The 20,158-nt window shown below is 50.4% G+C and overlaps 1 protein-coding gene across 2 annotated transcripts in view; it reads right to left on the reverse strand.

The window, feature by feature from the left end:
* CTBP2 (C-terminal binding protein 2) overlaps positions 1-16,714 on the reverse strand; it is a gene marked incomplete at its 5' end in the record, with an annotated part of 51,286 nt that extends 34,572 nt beyond the window's left edge. Inside the window, one exon of one of the 2 annotated variants that reach the window (XM_079715322.1) lies at positions 16,657-16,714. In XM_079715322.1, the coding sequence (XP_079571448.1) occupies positions 16,657-16,714 (58 nt within the window). Of the gene's footprint in view, positions 1-2,785; positions 4,458-16,656 lie in introns of those variants that run through there. The other variant, XM_079715321.1, reaches the window with a different exon arrangement.
* Between the last annotated feature and the right edge of the window lie 3,444 nt (positions 16,715-20,158).

Consider the following 20,158-nt stretch of genomic DNA (forward strand, 5'->3'; position numbering starts at 1 on the left):
GCTGGGTTAGAGCCGCTGCCAGAAGGTTCCGCAGCTTGTGCCCCAGTCGAGCAGGTCAGTGTGTAAACGACAGCAGATCCACTGGGTACCGATACTCCCGTGGGTCTGACGTGCGGCCCCACTCATCCCGCGTCACGGGGGCTGGGGGCTGCCCTGGGGCCCCGTCCTCACCTGGTCACCCTCCACTGCCTGGTCCATGCACTAGCAAACAGGAGCCTGGTATTTAGAGCAACAAAGCCAACCAAGATGAAGCAGGTAGTTCATGGACCGAGAAAAGCAAATATAAATTAAAATATCTACTCCAGGATGTGTTGTACAACACAGGGAATATAGCCAATATTTTGTAATAACTGTAACTGGAAAGTCACTTTTAAAAATGTACAAAAGATGAAAAAATTAAAATATCCAAAGCATATAAAAATAAAACCAAGCACTTAAAAACAAACAACCCACCCACTGCAAACACTCAGATCACCCTCCAAAGGGAGAGAGGAGATAAGCCCAACTCCTGGCATCCCCTGCCCCTCCAGATCAGAGGGAAACATGTGAGTTAAGCGAAAACCAGAATGAAGATTTATTTGTGCTGGTTGTGCCGCAAATGTCCAAGGCGGCTCGATCTGGATTTAAAGATCGCAGTCTCCCGTTTCAGCTCAGCAGCCGCAGCGGTAGGGCTGCCCCTGTGAGCTTCAGGTTTCTAGACCCGAGGTTTGCAGTGGTTTCCTTAACCGTGAATGTTATGGACTGTAGGTTCCGACAGATCCCAACCTGGCTATTGACTTCATGAAATCTGCCACACAAAATGCCATGTATCCAGGCTCAAAGCTCCCGGGGAAGCCAAGCTCCTACCCCGGTCCCTGACACACTGTTTTCGGGGGGAGGGCTATGATGACACACTGAACGTTCGAGAAGGAATGAGAGGAACCACTGCTACGGGACAGATCATCTGACAGAGAAATTTTTTGGCTGGCAGACTTCCGACTGCAGACTTCTTGGCACTGGCTTGCTGCCATGCAAATGAAACAAAAATCAATATCCCTCGGTCTGCAAAACCGTGTGTTAACAATCACACTCCAAACAACTTAAATAAGATCCCTCACCCCCGTACCCAAATAACAGCGACTGTTTTTGTTAGAAGGCAGTGCAAAATAAACAGAAAAAGAGAAGAAAAGAAGGCAATTTAACAGGTCCTCCTTAAGCAAAACCTTTCCAGGACTTCAGCGTGGAGATAATCTTTCTGTGATTATGACCAAACCCTCCCGTTGCTTAGCAACACATAATTAAGGAAATGTTTTCAGATCCGCTTTGCAAGCCCAGCCATTATCAGATGAAATTACTGAAGCAACAAATGTCATCGCCATGCAAATTAGTTGGTTGCAAAGAAAGAATGTTTGACTGTGAAAGGGAAGACACAGGGCCTGGGAAATACTGTCTGACTTTCCTCCTGTCACACACTGATTTAAAAAAAAAAAAAAGTCAAATAAATTTTATGATAAGACTTAAAAAGAAAATCCATACATGAGACAAAACCACAACCTACAGGGAGAGACAACAGAAAACTCCAACCAGCGTCCCTTTGGAAATAAGAAAGAAACGTGTGTGGAGGTCAGCATGTAAAGCAACAGCCATTTCAGTCTATGAGTAGCCAAATCATCAGCGGCTTCACCAATATAACAGATAACCCTAATGCAATATCTCAGAGCTGCAAGATCAGGCTCCCAGTCCCCACCCATGGCTATTTAAGGGGTATTTTCAAACAGGTACATCTTATTTTTACCACCATTTTCGTCCCACTATCTCCACCCTATAATGCTAGTTATTCAGGAAAAAAAAATTCATTTGAAAGATTCAGTTTTCTAAACTATGTTGGGGAGGACAGGGGAAAGAAAGGAAGAAAGCTGATTTACAGCTTCAATGGCCAGGAAAGATTCTAGAGTCAAAATAAAAATTCTTAAGTGTCGCTCAGAGGATGCCCACCTGGAACTTTATCCAGACGCCCAGGGAAACACATGCATTCAATTACACTTGTCTCGTGTTCTGAAGAGAACAGCTAGGATCCTTCTCTCTTTCCTCAACTTGGAAATATATTCTTCCCTACAAGTAAGCAGAATTCCCAACCGTGTTTTCCAATATGTGAGGCTAAGTCTGTTTTTGAAACAGGGAGTTCTAAGGGATTTCAACATCTTGCTTTGTTTAACACACAATTCTGGAAGCACACCCGTTTTTAGCTCTGCAGTGATTAATTCCACCTCTGATGCTGGGTAGACCCTTCAGAGGTGCGTTTCCATGCTATCATGCACTTCTAACGGCAAGTGAACGATGAACAATTTACGGGAGGCGTTGGACAAATATCCCACCTTCTCCAAAGCCACTGAATGTGAACTGGAGAGAAACTGCCACCGCTCGTGAGCTGAGGGTTTCATCCTGTTCTGAATGATTTCTGGGTTTCTCCCATAAACACAGTTGTGTTTCCTTACAGGAAAGGGAAATCCACAAATCGGCTTGAGCTCAACTAGAGAAAAGGGGAGGCAATGCCATCCCAGTGGGTCAGCCTGAACCACAAATCTATTTCACCCAAGAGAACCCTCGCCAGTTGGCTAGCTGGCCGTGGTGCCCGGTTCGGCGGAGTGTGCGTGTAAGCGTGAGCAAGTCCAGGGGAGGGTTGGTCTCTCCGCGCTTGGCCAGAGAGCAACAGGAACACGAGGACCTACCGTCCTGTGCTCAAATCTCTGCCCCCACCGTCCCCTCCACGTCCCAAATGAGGAAAGGCAGGGAGGGGGTGCATTACTTGGTTCCGGTGCAAGCATGGTGGACACAATGATGGGGGCCCCCGTCCGCCGGGCCACCTTCTGGTAGGGCGGGTGGGGCGTGTGGAGGCTCTGGCTGGCCGGCAGCAAGGTGGAGGGCTCCGGGGGGACGCTGGGCTTCCGCAGGAGCTGGGGGCTGCTGTGGGAGCTCGGCAGGGGAGACGCCACTGCCCCGCGCTCACGCTTCAGCAGCTCCATGGGCACCGTGTACGCCGTGGAGTAGGCAGTTCTGGGACCCGGGTTAGTCAAGGCCACCCCGGCCTGCGGGGGGTATGTAGGGCCCAGCCGCGCCGTCAGGGCGCAAGGGGTGGGAGAACTGTACCCAGAGTTGGAGGGAAGGTGGGGGACTTGGGCGCCCACCCCCGGGGCAGAGTAGGTAGCCGCGGTCTCCAGGAGATGCTGGGATGGCGCACTGGAGGGGCGGCGAGCAGGATCTGCAGCCTGGGGGGAGGTCGCCTGCAGGGGCCCCGCCGGCTGGGGCCGCAGGGCCGAGGCGTCCAGACCAGACAAGTCACCGTGGAGCTCGCTTCGGTGGCTCAAGCTGCTGGAGCGCGCCCGGGGCAGGGAGCCTCCCCGGCCCTGCCTGCGCAGCTGCATCTCCGTCCTGCAGCTGCTGGCCAGGCGGCTCAGGACGCGGGCCTGGCCCAGGTTGGGCGCCACACACTTGATGTCCGCATCCTCCATTGTGGACAGGACGGCCGGGGAGTCGAAGCCCTGCTGCAGCAGGGCCACCAGCGTGGCCTCGGCCACGCCCTCCGCCCTCAGGAAGGCCAGGAACTCGGGCATCGCACTCCTCTTCCTGCTGCCGGGCCCCCGGAAGGCGGACAGGTCGGCCTCGCAATTCTCATAAGGCGTCCTGGGGTAGACGCTTTCCCGGGCAGGTCCGTAGCCTCGGTTCAGGGCGCCCGGGGCTGTTCCCAGGCTGGCCTCGGAAGCAGCAGCCGCTCCAGGGTCCACGACCAGGCACGTGGGGGCCGCCTGCCTGGTAGCGGTGGCAGAATCCACAGGCCTCTCGCCCACATCGCTGTAGACCTGGCTGGCAGGGTAGGCGGGCGCCTCCGCCCCAAACCTGCTGTCGGCCAGCTCCCCCGAGTACCGCGCAGGCGATGGGGCCTCGCTCTGCGATCGCTGCCCCTGAGGGATCATTTTACCTCTGGGATCGCGGTACAGGTGACCGGTGTCCTGCAGGACAGGGGCCCGGCCTTGCACTGGCTCCCATGTCATCCTGCTGCCCAGGGCTCCATAATCGGGCAGCAGCTGGCCAGCTCCCGGGTCGTGATGGTGCTGAGGCTCTCTGGGGGCCCGGGCGGCTCTGGCCGGGTCGCTGTAGTAATCCCGCGGCAGCAGGGCCCTGCGAGCTGACATCACCGCCTGTCTGCTGTCGTAAAAGGCGAAGTCGGGAACGGAGCTCTTCCTTCCGGCCACCGAGTTGTAGTAGGCCTCCCGGTAGCGGCCAGGCTCGGCGGCCCCGGGCATGGTGACATCCTGCAGCCCAGGGTTCGGCCGCTCGTACCAAGGTCCCTCTCCGCCTCTGTCTGTCAGGGAGCTTCTCCTCCCCGGAGCCTCAGCGATCTCCCAGGGGTCCTCGTACCACCCGGCAGCATCCCAGCTCTGAGATCGACCGATATTTATATGCCTGCTGGGAACCGGCATTGGAAAAAAAAAAAATGACTGCGGCCAAGGCAGAGGAGGAAGCCTTTCTTTACAAATCTTCAATTACATACATCAAAACCAGACCTGGCTGTATTCTATCCCTTCCAAGACAGCAGGAACAACCAACTGTGGGTTTTCTGTTTCAAAGTATGGCCTAAATTATTAATCCTCCGAAACCTTAGTAGACAAAACACAACACTCACGGTAACTTTGCCTCACTCTCCAATGGTAGCGCCAGAGGTCTTTTCTTTACGGCTCAGTCCCAGAAAGGAGGCTGCATCCAGCCCGCCGGGCCCCCCTCCCGGCTGGTGCGCTCACATGGACCTCGGCTCTCTCAGCGTGCGGATTAGGAGCTAAATAAAACCCCGAAAGCTTTTGTTCCATGTGACATCTCGTTAGACTGATGAAACCGGCTGCGGGCTCCAACCAGGCCTCCCGACCCGCAACTGGGACTTATTTTCACACTGAAGCTCCGGCTTATCTCCCCCGTCCTCACCAGGGCACTTTTTGGACGGGTGCTCCCTCCCCATCCCAAAGGGGCCCCCATCCCGGCCTCTGATCGCCTAACAGTGACAGGAGGAAAACAGAAAGAGACTGCTTTAATGTCGATTCACTCTTAATCTACCCTGATGAAATGTTAATCCATTGCACACGGCTAAGAACAAATTAAATGTGAACAGGCAGGCGGGATAAAAAGAAAAAGTCTCGCACAGTTCTAGAGCATGAGATTCCCCAAGAGATGGGCCAGGTCTGCAGCCCGATGCTTTGCCAATATTGAAATCTGGCTCTGAGATGACTCTGGTTACGAATCAAACGAGTTATTACATTGCTCAAGTCCAAATGGATTCTTTACCGTATTATCGTAAAACACGGATCCTTTCATACTGCCCGGAAAAACAACAACGGTGACAGAAAAACAACCCATGCGTGTAATCTGGAATTTATCATTTTAAGACTGCAGCAGAGGTCAACAACTAAACCCCAACATTATGAAGCAAAGCTGGGAGGGAGGAGGCTGCATCTGAGGCATGTCTTCCTTTAAATCTGTCTGCAAGGAAAGCAGAATTCTAACAAGCTTGGCCTGGCTCAGATCTCGTGGATCATTTTCCATGTACCCATGGATTAAGATTTTACATAGCCCTCCGGGGACTTTAGGTGCAATAATGCAAAGAACAGAAGTTATTTAGATAGAGGAAAGCTCCACATAGGAGCATTAAAATATTTTCTTAAACATACAGACAGGTCCCCGAGAAGCACCACCACAGATTGGACCGGGATCTTCCAACTGCAGGTTCCATGACAAAGAATTCACAACGAAAACAAAAGCTGGGAATCGTGAGGCTACAAGGGCTGTGTGCAGTTAGAACGTTAAAAAATGGGACAATTTGCATAGTTGAAGCCATTAAACTTGAGTGTTTCGTCTTCACCCACATGTCCCTCAACCTAAGATGCAACTAGAATCTTTAGCTAAAGAGAATTAACTGTTTAAAAAAGAATTTTTTTTTTTTTTTTGAATGAGGAATACTGAAAATTTACTGTGAGGAGGAAAGTGGGTACAAATCCATTTCCGGGAACTAGAGGCACACGGTAACGCAAGACAGTTTAAAAGGGCAGTGCCCCCTCATCCTGAGCAGTACGTATTAAACTTTGGGACAAGCTCTGTTTAAACCAATGTTACTCCCCAAAGAGCACTGGTCCCCAAAAGCCAGAGCTCTGTGACCCCCAACTGACTACTGAGGAGGAACTGGCCCAGGCACTGCCTGGGGACACAGCACAGGGACCCCAGTCTGCTGCTGGAACACAAACCATGGCCTCTATTTCTGACCCAAAAATGCCAATAGGGCCTCAAGTGAACTGGGAAAAAGCCCTGGCAGATGGCAAAGAGACTCAAATCCTCCCCCAGTCCCCTCCGTCTCCTAGGATGCATGACAGGAAAAAAAGAGAAAAATGAACGAGCCACACTGCAAAACGCTGGGTTTCCATGTATGAAAGCAGCCTGCTGGTGCCAATTTCTCTAATTCCTCTGCTGGCACATTTGCCATCATGGGCTGAAAGGCCCGGGCAGAGGTGACAGAGGCAACGGGCCTGGCCACAAACAAGGCAATATTTACACGTCCCACCGATAGCCTGAGGATGTGTTCACTTAGAAGATACATCAAGAAGGACAGGAAAACGTTAGAGCCCCAAACTCAATGGAAACAGCACTATCTGGTTACAGCAGATCCCTTCCCGGCTTTGGGCAGACGGGTTTTCTCTTTGGGGCACTGTTCAGAGCCAGGCGCAGCTTCCTCCCCTCCGGAAAGGGGAGGGTGGAGAAAGATGGGGCAGTCTCGGCGGTAACCCTTCTAAAAAGGACGACAAGCAGACAAGACTGTGTGAGAACAAGTCTGGTCTACGCATCAGGCGGGACACACCTTCACCCCAGAAAAGACACTCACCTGGTGACCTCTCCGGCAGCTCCAGCCCACGCTGGCCTTGTCACCCCCACTCCTCCCGGTCTTGGCTCTTTTGGCCAAGAGGGGCCTTTGAGGCCTCCTAGTGGGGGTTCCATCCCATTGTCGCTTTCCCTGCCACCTCCCTCCTTCCACCACTGGTCAGAGAACACGGCTAGCTGGGCAGGCAGGGCTGCAGCGGTCCTGCCTGACCCTTCGAGGTGACCAGAAAACAGGGCATCTTTGACATCATCTTTTCCTTACAGGATCCTCATTAGAGGGCTCCAACGTTTGTTCAGTCTGTACCAGGCCTTGTTCTGGGTGTTTTGGCCATGAACGATTCTACAGGCAGGAATGATTATGTCACATCCCAGGTGCTGGGATGCAGAGCTTAGGTACCGGGCCCAGGGCCACGGTGCACAGGACCCAGCTCAAACTCCAAAAGCCAACGCTCTGCTTTCTGGAATTCCCTGCGCCGACCTGGAGTAACAGTCCTGCCGGTGCTGGACAAGGGGAACCTCTTTAACAAAGTAATTCTGTTATTTTCCTAAGGTTTCCCAAAACCCCCAATATAAAGGTCACTCATAAAATTAACCACTTGAGTATCAGAAAGTAACTCCTAAACAGACAATTGCCTCAACTTCTCGAAACGAGGCGCAGTGGGCCCTTGCCAGAGTCAGGGCCCCCAGACTTGAGCCAACAGATGGCACCAGCCTAAGGTGTCATCAGTATTATACCACCTCGATGCTTCCTTTTTCTTCCTTCCTGTCATAAAGAAACACAACATGGGGTGGAGTTAATGCTACAAAACGTCACTTGTGGTGCAGACGTGTCCCTTCAGAAGTTATCTGTGCCGAATCTTTTTGCAGCGGGGTGGCTGTTGGTAACTCACCCAGAGTACGGATGAACTGAAGCAGTTCGAGCCCTCCACTTCAGCAGGACTACCTAAGAGCATGGCCCCTAAGCAACGAGGAGCAGGTTTTTGAGAAGGTGAGAAGGTGTAATGCCAGGGCAGAACAGCAGTGAGCAGAAGAAGCTTCAGGGAGGCGTCACCCTCCACCCCAGAACCAGGAGGCCCAGGCTCGTTTCCATCAATTTCCGACCCATTCTGCTTGGAAGCCACCCAAACTCACGCAGCCTCAGCTTTGCAATCCGCCAAATATTATGACAGATGTTTTCCTGTGTTAGGTAAAAACACCTGTAACTGGACTTGCACTTTTCTAAACACTCTGGCAGAATTTTTTTTTTTTTTTAAAGCTCATGCAGTCTTTAGGAAAGGGCTGATTTTCTGAAAAATCTCGTGTTGACTAAATAAAGCGAGATGGGATCAATTTCTGAAAGATTAATGAGTCTCTCAGACTTAACTTTTTAATCCTGCAAAGAGTCTCACTACAGAAAATTGCATAAAGGAAAAAGCCATCTTCTGAAAACTGAGGAACAGGCAATCCAAATTCTCTTGCAGACAAAATAAACCCAAGGTAAAGCTGATCCTATAGAATCATCTGAACGGGAACCACAAGGCTATAAGCAACATCCCCCCAAAGCCGATGGTTGAATTCCCTGGGCAACATAAGGCATCAATTCACAACTGTAGAGACCTGAAAACTCTGAGATGACCTAGACAGTTCCAGAAAAGCAGGGAAGGAAATCCAGGAGGCAGACGACCATCCATCCCTTCCACCGAGCAGTCCTCGGGCAGATTGCCCACAAGCATTTCATGTTCTGATCAACACGATGACCTGGGAAATTGCTTGAAAAGAATGGGAAATAGAAGGACTGCTCTGGGGTCTAGTCCTCACTTCTTTCTTTAAAACAAACAAAATAATAACAACAATCAGGCATATGGTGGACTCAGCGAATCTCAAGGCCAGACTCACATGAAGGTCACTGGGTCTAACTGCCTGTCCCCTGACAGCTGTGTTGTTTCCGCCGGCCTGGCGGCAAGGGATACTTACCCCTTTCTTAGGAGGAGACTCTGGAGCATTACCTGGCCGGCCTTCCCTGTGCCGGACCAACACTAGTCTGAGGTTTTCCATCCCCTGGCTCTCCAGTCCTTGGGGCCAGGAGGAGCCCAAGGCAGCTCTGAAAGCAAAGGTGGAAATAAGAAAGCCCCTGAGATGCCTCCCTGCGCCTGCTGTTTGCCAGGATGAAGCCGCTGCAGCACCCTCGCCCTCTGCCCTCCACGGGGCAGCATCTCCTGGGGGACACTGCTGAGGTTAGTGGGTTATACTCTGTTTTCCGGCAGAGACGGCCAAAAATAGGCCCATGACATCCCACTTCCTACTTTTAAATGTGTACAGGCTGTGTTGGGTTTTTGTTTCTGTCAAGTGCTTTAGAATTTATGTTTAAAAACAGCTTTCTGCCTTTAAAAAAGTTTTCCTTCCTCCTGTCCCCACAGTGTCCCCTACCAAAGCAACTTACTTGGCTAGTCTGAATCAGAGAGGGGGACATAAACCCCAAGTACACCAGTAAAACAGCAAATAGGGTCTGGCAGGGCTTTAAGACAGCCTCCGTCTATCTAACTGACGTGAGTACAGAGACAACATTAGCATAACCGACCAGATATTTCAGGGATCCCAGGATCGACGCAGCATCAGAGGCTCTTGGATGCAGGCTTTGGGCTCCTAATTTCCAACCTGGAGCGGGAGGCTTTACATCATCAGCACAACCCTCCAGAGAAAACCCAAGCCGCGAGGTGGGGCCTTGCAACCAAATGAGCTGCCCTCTGAACAGTCCCAGGCCTCCCGTAACTCACGATTTAGCCATTTTCAGTGAAAACAAAGGCTTGCGCATCGCTCCTGACTTGATTTCTTGACTAGATGATAAAACTTAATGAGAGCCGCATTATGAAAATCAGGCTTGATTCCCACGTTATGGGATTCAAAAGTCTCTTTAATGGCATGTTTTGAATGTGCCGGTGAAGCGGAAAGTGTGAGCTGAGACCCCAGGTCGGACGCAGGGCCTGGGCAAAGCACAGGGCAGAATCTACCTGCAAAGGCTTTCCTGGATCCTTGACAGCACCGGGCACAAAGTCCGCCTCCGGCTGGTGCTCAGTGACCTCTGCTTCCCTCCAATAACAGCTCTTCCTGCAAAGTCTCAGCATCTCAGGTGACCCCCGACTCCCCCTTGACGTTGCCACTCTCACCCCAACACACTCCTGTGTCATGACCCCTCATCTCTGTTGGGTTCCGAATATCAGGAATGGCTTCCTCTCACCTTGGTTGACGCCCCAGTCATTTCCACCCGCCAGGGTCCACCTCAAATAACCCACCTCCAGGAAGCTTCCTCAATCCCCCGCTGTCTCTCTGTCCCCAGTCCAAAGAAATCTGCCACCTATCAAAGGTGAGAGTACCCAAAAATCCAGGGCATGAATCCACCTGCAGAGACATCCCATGGTTTTCTCACTAAGGTGGCAGAGCCCTGTCCCCTCCTGACATGTCCTTCCTGCATTCATCACGTGCTCATCTGTTTGACTCACGGGTTGTAAACACTGACCTGTAGAACAGGACTCTGTACGAGGAACAGGACTTGGTGGCAACAGCCAATCTTCGCCCTCAGGGAGAGTATGTTGTGATGGAGAAAAGGACAGGGGTGCACACGACCACCAGGGAGCCCCGACCCACGGCCGCCCCAGCCTCTGAGCCCAGGTCCAGGCCGAAGCAAGCACAGCCCTCACTTGCAAGGACCTGGGCACAGTGGGCATTGAGCAGAGACAGCAGAGGAAGAGGACAGCCCCCAACGTCCGACACTGCCTGGCAGGGACCCACACTGTCCCGGCCCGCAGTGCTGCTTCTCACCTGGGCCCTGATCGTACAGTAAGAAGATGGGCTTTAAAGACCTTCTGAGGATAAGAAAGGACTGATCGTCCACGCTGTCTGTTTCACCCATTCCAGGGTGCGAACAGGAAGGGAGGACCCTCTGGGCACATACATCTTTCCAACCAGGACTTGGGAAACAAGCTGATGGGTGTTCCAGCCCCTCTGATGTCCACGCAAGAAGGACAGGAAGTGTGGAGACGGCAGTGAGGAGGTGCGCAGCGATGCCCAAAACATGCTCCCCCGGCTACTGCACAGCCCCACTGCTGGTACCCAGGAGGTTATTCCCCGGACCTGGAAGGGGAGCCCGCATTTCAAAAGGGCCGCCCGAGGCCTCTCTGGAGACGGAGGGCACGCCTGAGCTCCAGAGCAAGGGAGTTAATCAGTGTTCAGGATGCTCATCAAATAATGGTTTGGCGAGCTGAGTATAAATCAGTCAGGACAGGAGGCTCACTCCACGCCTGTCATCTGTAAGGTTCTGGAAAAGGGATCAGAGGGCGGGAAGCTGGCAGCAAAGTGCATCTTGGAGTTCTGGCATCACAGTCACCCCAAACGCTTGTGATTAGGTTGAGCTGTGTGGGACAGCCTCTGAATTCACGTGGGGCACCATTTGCGGGCCTCCAGCTCTGCAAAGCCAGGTCGCTCTGCTGTCCTCAGACCTACTCTGACAAAGGAGGCTTGGCCTGGAGGTGTTGGAACCCTGGTTCCTGTGAGGTGCTCGTTAGGCCTGGAGCAGACCTCTTTCCTCAAGGTTGCAAATGACCAAAATGAAACGCACCCAGAGCAAAGCAGACGAGGCAGGCAGCTCACACTCGGGAGGCGTGATCCCAAAGGCCACAGAGACAGGTGTCACCCACCTGGGGGAGAGCACGACCCTCCCCAGCGGGCGCCAGAGCCAGAGCAACAGCCGCAAAACAAAACCCAGACACTGACAAACCCCCACACCCAGCCATGGAGTGAAGCCACCACACCCCAAACCCAAAGTGGAAACAGAGCAGCCATAACAGGCTGCTTTGAAAAATGTGGGGAGTTTAAAAAAATCCACCAACTGAGGTGAGAGCCCATTGGCAAATCAACAAGTGCAAAGAATCTGCATTTCACACATGAGGAACAATGGAGAAATAAGACAACATGGAACCTGACTCTCATCTGCAGAAAGCTGAAGGCCAGGTGTGGGTACTCGATGGACCCAATCCCTGGGTGACAGCGGGAACCCCAGGGGAGGGGCCGCTCTCCAAATTTATCTTAAAACCAGGGCCCGATAAGACAAAATATGGATATTTATCCCTCACAAACAATGTCTATGAAGTTTCAACTTGACCATTCCCCCTGCCTTTTCTGATCCTTTGCCTGAGCACAACGTAGCTTCATTATATTCATTTATACTACAGAGTTCTTAAGTCATGTCTGGTTGACTATTGTATATTTACATAGCTAATGTAATTATCACTAATCACATAATAACTGGAAATGTACATAATTGCCTGATCCAAACATATAATTATAATGTATAGCAACATTATGAATCCCATTTTTAAGATCTACATTTTGGGGCTATTTAAAGACATTTATTAGAAATAATCGTGGACTGCCTATAGATGGTCTCGACGCTGTTTCTTGGTAAGGTGCTCCGAGTGCTTTAGAAAACAAAACAAGTAGTGATTCTATCATGCATTTTTTTTAAGACAGGTGAAACAAAAAGCATACAAATAAAAGGCAAAATTATTCTGGCCTGAGTCTATAGATTATGCTCTTCCCGTGGGGAGATACAGGTCAATCCTGCCCTGTGGGCTCTGATGGGTGTGAGCCAGGCAATGAGATCCGCCCCCCAACCCCAGTCCTCCCAGCAGGGAGCACTCAGCTGGCCTGGATACCCTCCCCACTCCCACCATCTCGACGACCTAGAAGCTCTTAGACAGCAACTTTGCTTCTTGAATATTCTGGGACCACGAATGAACTTTCCTGGGGGAACGGTCCACTGAGACGTACTTTCACAATGGCAAGCTCATCCCGTTAAGAAGAGCACAATGACACTGGGGAAAAAGTTTTCTTCCACCTCAGCCCTGCAGCATTTTCTGACTTTTCTCGTCCTCTTGGGGACAAAGAGTCCCAGGATTTATAACTATGTGTTTAATAGACACCGGTTTATTAGACAATTTAATAGACAATAGAGGTTGGCCTCTGTTTCTCCCACATCCATCCAACCAACCCGCTCCATCTTCCTCACCGCCTTTTATTCCCTGTTCTCATGAGAACATCCCAAAGGTAAGGAATGTTGAATTCGACTGTTCATTTAAAAGGAGGTTCATATCATTTCTTTTTTTCCTGCAGAGGAAAGAAGTCCTCTCCTGAATTATGTGCTGAAGGGGACTGATTACAGCTCAGCTGATATAATCCTCAGGACCATTTTCCCACACATATGAGACATTCAAACAAAATGAAGTAAGATGAAATATCTACTTTTTTTCCAAATTACCTTTTCAAAAGCAACAGGAAAGGATGGTGTTTAGTGATTGATTGTACCATAACACACAATAAGGTGTTGTAACAAAAAGTCATCAGCAAGCCCATTGTGGTATATTACAGTTCTACAAACCTAGGCTCCAGAAAATGCTTTTCTGGGTTACTTTCGCAGTGATGAGGGATAGCAAGCCCTCTTCTCTGGCCAACAAATACTTGGGGCAAATCAAACCAGTGCTGCCATGATGCAGTTACGTATTAAAACTCTCTGACTGGTGCAATTCATAAATGCAATATTTCAATTATGCCAGCAAACTAAACACAGGGGAAAACCAAGACCTACATTATACAACAAAAAGAAGAGACTGCCATTTGGTCTGACCAGTCTATCAGCAGACTCTGCCCCATAAAACCTTTACACAACAGCACTCTAGGATTATTTTATATCAGCCATCAGGAAAGAGCAGAGAACAAATTACAAATATCAAAACAGAAGAACTGCTTTAAGAAAAAAATCTGGCTTTTAAGTCAGCTTGAAAGACCATTATTCTGACGGAGTTGGATGGAGTCCCGTAGACTTCGGGTGGCGAGAAGCAAAGCTATCCTCTATACTTTGCTTAATCTCGAGCAGAAACATCCCCTTAGAGGCGCAAAGGTGCAGACAGATTCTGGGCACATGAAGATTGATGGACCGGGTCACAAGGGGACTGCGGTTCAGAAGGAAGAGACCCCAAGGGCTGCTGTGGAAGGTTTCAGGGAGGAAGGGACTGGGCCTTGGGAGGCAGGTAGGGATTCTGGAAGCAGTATTGGCACAGGGGTGATGCTCAGATCCCACCACACTGGCTCAGCTGGAGAAAAAAGGTTCATTTTTGGGGTGGGGTGGGGGAGTAGACCCTGGAGGGCATCAGAAGCCTTGTCTGGCTTGGGACCCAAAGCCAGGGATCTGCACTGGGGTTAGCAGCAGGCGGGAGGGAAGAATTTGAAGGAACATGTGTTCCCACAAACCGAAGAGCATGAAGACACATTTCCTACAAGCCTGCAGCAGAGCAGGGCAGCTTCATGCTTTTAATCATAAAACAAAAACAAAAAGAGAGAGAGAGAGAGATACAGGAAGTCCCTGGGGTGTGGGCGGTGGGAAGGAGAGAATTGTTTGCTGAGCTTGCTGGACTTCCAAGGAGAACATTCAAGAACAGTTAGTTCAGGTTTACAGAACAGAGACTGGTGAGCATCCAAAGCCAGGGATGGAGGTGTGTGAGGCTTTCAGGAGGGAGAAATAACGGAATCCACGTGCCGATTCAAGGGCAAGCCCAAATACAGAAGAGCAGACTGCCTGGGTGCCAATCACCGACCGCTCTGTACCTCGCTGGTAGCACCTGGGAAACGGATGTCCTGACCACCTGTCCTGACCATTAAAGGCACTAAACCAGCTTATAAATACAAGGAGCACCAATGAAGCATCTTGGAACAGCTGTTAGACTTCATGGGACACCAAGTGGATGTTTGGGATCATGGATTGTAAATTACACTTGAGTAACTTTATGTCATGCGTGTAGCTTGATAGTGGCTATTGAGAAATTAAAGATAAAACAAACCACTGCAACTGTCTCAGGAACACCGTTCATGGATAAAGGAGATGCTGGAATTTGTTATAAAAACTACGCTGGGGACTGGTGAACCATGCCTGGGAGAGAGGGTGAGAAAGAACCGCCAATGGTTTTGCTGTCACCGACCGCCCTGGACAAGGAGAGGAAAGGCCCCTGGTGCTTCAATCCCATTCTTGTCTCAGATGTGCTACCTCTAGATAAATACTGGGGTTGGGGGTGGGGCCCCACAGACATTCCTGATACTAACCTTGGAAAGTTGATCCACTAGGGCTTTCTGGAATGGGGACTCAGTACCAGAAATGTAGCACCTTTCCACAGGAGGGCAGAAGTACAATTAAAAAACCCCCAAACAATCAGGTGACCCCAGATTGTGGGACATGGTACAAACCTACTGGCTTGGGCTCTTCAATGATGTCAATGCTTCTGAAAGTCAAAAGGACCAGGGAATTATTTTAGACTAAGGAGACCAAAGAGACATGACACTAAATGCCACCTATATCCCTTGATTGGTTTCTGCACACAGGCAAACAAACCAGCTAAAACAGACGTGTGGGGGAGATGTGCATGTGCCATCTATGTTAGATAATGCTGTAATGAGGTCCAGTTTCCTGGGGGTGATGATGGTGGTGTGTTTAGGCAGGAAAGGAGCCTCTAATACATGCCATAGGTACTTAAGAATAAACTGCTGCACTACGCATTTCTTTCAGATGGTTCTGGGAAAGTCCATCCATCCATCCTCCATCCATTCATACACACGTATCTCTATAAAAAGAAAGCAAGCGATAACAAACGTTATCAACTGGTAAATACGGCCGATGGGAATGTCAGTGTCCGTTGTACTATTCTATCAGTCTTTCTGTAGGTTTGAAAATTTTTTTAATATTAAAAAAATAATAAATCCTTGAACCCCAAACCCGTTATACACTGCAGCAGAATCCCAGGGATGTGGAGGGACAGTCATTGCTCCTAAATCCTTTTAGGTCGGAGCTGTTGCAGGGCAGACAGTCACACAGTAGAACACGCCTTTAATGCCTCCACACCGCTAGCTTGAGCCACATCTACAAACAATTCCATATGGACGGCTCCTGGGAGATGTTTTCCTGGGCCTGAGTGAGCTGGCCAACTGGTGTGCTAGCATATTCGGGGGTCAGGGGCGGGCTGCTGAGCCCCACCCCGCCCAGCGGCTCCCCTCCTGAGAGAAACCCTGCAGTGAGGTCACGGGTAACCACGCCAAGCCAAACCCAGCCAACAGCACGGACACCAGCCGGCTAGGAGTACTTCACGCCAAGCCCAGGTCCACTGGCGCTGGATTTCTAACCACTCCCTAACGAGGAGAGGACGGTGCTCAATCCACATCTCAGAGTTTTGTCCCCAGGTTTCCACTAGATTTTAATTCTGTTTATTTTTCCTTTCATGAATAAAACACTTCCAGACATTTTTCAAAGATACCAGGGACATGAACAGATCATGAGGGGCTACGCCAGGCTCCTGAGGAATATCTCAGAATTTGTGCTGGTAAATCTTTTAATTCAAAACAGATAAAGTCCAGAAACTTCCGCAAGTTAAGGAAAAAAAAAAAAAGATGGTCCTAATATGCAGTGTCTTTCTTGTGCAAAACGATCTTGGGACAAAATGGACCTCAGGGCCTGCTTCCCCCAACTTCCATCCTAGCCCCACCCCTGCCCTGGAAGCGGGCCTCAGCCTACTTGAAGGTCAGGCCTACTGACCACACCAAGGACACCACCAAGGACACTGGCAGAGGGTGTGGGACAGTGGGAGGTGCTGGGGGTGGGGTGTGGGTCGCAGCCTGGCTAGGAGACCAGGTGCAGGATTCCAGGGTGGGTCTACGCGTCTTTGGTGAAAAACCGCCAATCACGCTGGCTCTTACCTTCACAAATTCTGTCCAATCGCTGTCGCTTGACTTTGTGCTTATCCACAAGGGCCATTCTTTATCGAACTTTGCACCTCTCTGATTCAAAAGGCAAAGCGGTCCTCTAAGAACTTAGGGGCCCTCGCAGGAGTCTGCGGGCATTACGCCACTACACGCCCTGAAACGAGGAGAAAAGAAGCCTTACTCTCTGGACACCCTGGGGGCAAGGATGACAGGTCATTCGGGCTTGGCTGCCACTTGCTACAAGGGGACCTGCCCTTGGGCGCTTGCTCTCCTCCTCAAATGCTGGAGATGGATTTGCTCCAGTCCATGGGACAGTCTCCCGCCTCTGAGGGAAGCACGCCAACACGCACAACTGTGTTTGGTTCCTGAAAGTGGTAAATGGCAGCATCTGGATCTCTCGCTTTTGACTTCGGGGCTGTAAACACCAATTACGGACCAGCCTGAGTCATAATACTTTGTACTCGAATGCCAGAGACCAAGCTATAGCCAGTGGGGCTGGTCCTGTACTTCTGTGAAACGCAGAGGGGCGGAGTCACAGATCAACCCACACCCCCTAGGAGCACATCCCAGGGGCCTCTGGACCGAGATGCAGACACCCAGCTGCCACTACTCTCTCAAGGCCTTCTGCCTAGAGGTTCACAAAACCTTTCAAAACTGCCCTTTGGCCACTGCTCAGCACCACACAAGCCCCTTGCCCCACCGGCTGAGAACGGGGCAGGAAGGCATGCACCACCTAACCAAGGTTTGACCAGGGCCACCTCCCGGAGCCTTCCTTGCATCCAGAGGGAGCCACGGCTGGCATCGGCTGCCCCACACCCGTGGTGTTTCAGGCAGAGGAGGAAGGGTCTCCCATTGGGGTTGGGGTACTTGGGCCTCTCCAGAGGGAAATCCATATGCCACGCCACCTGAGAACTGGGGAGCCCAATTCGTGGAGAAAGTCGGGGCTGCGTGTTTGGGAGACCCTGACCTTCATTTCCTGTTCAGCCAATGTACCAGTTGAGGCCACAAATCATCACCTGTAACCCCCAAAAGTCCCACAGCTTTTCACTCATTACTGCAGTTATTCTAACAACAACAACTACTGCTACTACTACTACCACACCCACACCCACACCCACACCCACACACAGAAAGTTGTCCTCAGTTATCCAGCAAATGAGGAGGGGGTTAGGAGACAAATGAGAGGCTCCAGGGTTAATAATGAGGATTATTATGTATGATCATCAGTTACGCAAAACGCTGGGAGTTACTGTATCAACGGTCCGGAATGCAGGTCTGACTATGAAAAGGTAGGCGACTTCCTGGAAGTTAATGACTAATTTCTCAGCAATGAGGCTGAAAAGATTTATGGCAATAATTATGTGATTTTTTTTTAAAAAGAGCTAGGGACAAAAAAAAAGCACAATTTCTAATCACAGAAATAATTAATGTAACATCCAAGAGACACCAAACCCTTTCCAAACCTGGGATGTTCCCCACACCTGGAATGACCCTATTGGACAAGCGAGGAGATGAAGGCCGTCCTGAAGCAAGCCAGAGCAGCAGCGGGTTGATGGGGTAGGGTAGGCAGATTTCTAAAACTCTGGTTTCACTTTTGCTGGGCTTTATGAAAGGTAATCATGCAAAGGGGGGAACGTGGTTTCTTACTGGTCAACTTGAGACAGACAGACAGAGGAGGAGGACCTCTGATCCAAGGGTTTCTGTCCAAGAGAGACCCTCAGAGGCTGGCTGGCAATTTTGATTTGCTTGGGTCCCGGGCTCTGATCAGCGGACGGCCCCTCCTTGGCTCTGGCGTGGAGGCAGACCCCGTGTTAGCCGCCACATCCGGGGTGAGAGAATTAATTAGTTAATATTTGTGAAGTGCCTTGGAGATGAGAAATGACAGCATTATCATCCGAGGCAAGACGGGCTTCACACCCTCCTCCTCCAATTCCCCAAGTGAGGCATAATCATTCTTTTTGCTTTCCTTTGAATTTTAATTTGTATAATTAGATGGCTTCCTGAAAAATTGATAAGTAGAATCTCGATTATGCAATCAAAGGAAAGATCAGGCATCAGCTTACACAAATTGTCTGCGTCCCATTATTTTTTTTAAAAAAAGGCAACTGACTTGTATGTGTGGCTTTGGGGAGTGGGGTGGGGTCTCTCTGTGGCTGGCCCTTCCACAGGGTCCCCTCCAGCTGCGGCACCCACCCCTGTCTCAGACTGGACATGCTGACAGAGCATCCAGAGTCGTGAGGTCACCGGGCGGAGTCTGCTTTGGACTTTACAGCAGTGACCACGGACTAATTCATGTAGTCTCAATGCCCTCCCCTCAATCGATCCCTCCCCCCCCCCCCAATATTTCTTTTTAAGCAAGAATGTGTCCATGTATGTGACATTTTCCTCCTTGGTCCTCTGAAGGAGCGAGCCGTTTACCAGGACTTAATTAACATGACACAGGGACAGGCCCTTCTCAGAGCTGAGCTGCGAGCAGCGTCCCTGGCTGGTGTCCACGCCGAGAATGCCGGCACCCTGCTATCCACACTGGCCCTGGGAGCCCTCAGCGGGGCCCCCTAGCGGAAGCCCACCTCTGCCTTTACTTTACGCCAGTCTCCAGTCATAAATCACGAACTTTTTGCCACTGAAATTATCACTACTATCATCCATTGACACTATCTGGTCAGTGTTTAACCACAAATAGATAAAGGTCCACATAGGGAAGAAAAAGCAGAGGGGGATGTGTTACACTGTCTCACTTTGACTGAAATTGTAAACCTCCACACCATCTTTGTGGGCGGCAAGAGAGTTCTAGAACCTACTTGCAAAATGACTGTGCCTTAGCAGGCTCCATGTCTGTACAATGCAGATGATGGTGCTTACGTTCCAAAGCGGCCCTGAGGATCAGAGGAGAACACGCAGGAAAACATCTGGTGCCCGACAGCAGGCCTCTAAGAACCACTCGTGCCCTCCTCTGGTGAGAGGCCCCCTTGGATGCGGGCGCCGGTCACACAGGAGCAACCCTCCTGCCGAGGCTGGAGGTAAACCTCCGGGGAAACTCAGGAAAGGTCAAAAGGCAATTCAGGTCTTTTCACAAGCAGGAAGGGTGTACCGCTGACCAACCTGACAAGAAAAAAACACTACCTTCTCTCCCAAAAGAGAGATACTAAAATCACAGGGCAAACCACAGAAAGGTCTACCTAAAGTTCTGTTAGCTTGAAGTGAGGGGTGTGATCTAGGGCTGAAAGATTTGGCGTCAGGGAATTCAACTTATTTCAGAAGGGGAAAGATGCTTGCATAAGAAAGCTACTTAGAGATTCTTGATTACTAGAAAGAAGATACAGGTATGGAGGATTTGTCCACTTGTGGGCTTCAAAAAGAAGCATGAGAGTTAAGAAAAGGGAGAACAAAAGGGAAGACTTCATTTTACAAACAAATGCAAAACACCCAAAGTGAGGTCGTGAAAAACAAAAGATTCCCCCTCATCAATCACGGTCTAAAATCTGGGCAGATTATC

Source organism: Hyperoodon ampullatus, assembly GCF_949752795.1.
Source record: "Hyperoodon ampullatus genome assembly, chromosome: 1".
Classification (NCBI taxonomy): Eukaryota; Metazoa; Chordata; class Mammalia; order Artiodactyla; family Ziphiidae; genus Hyperoodon; species Hyperoodon ampullatus.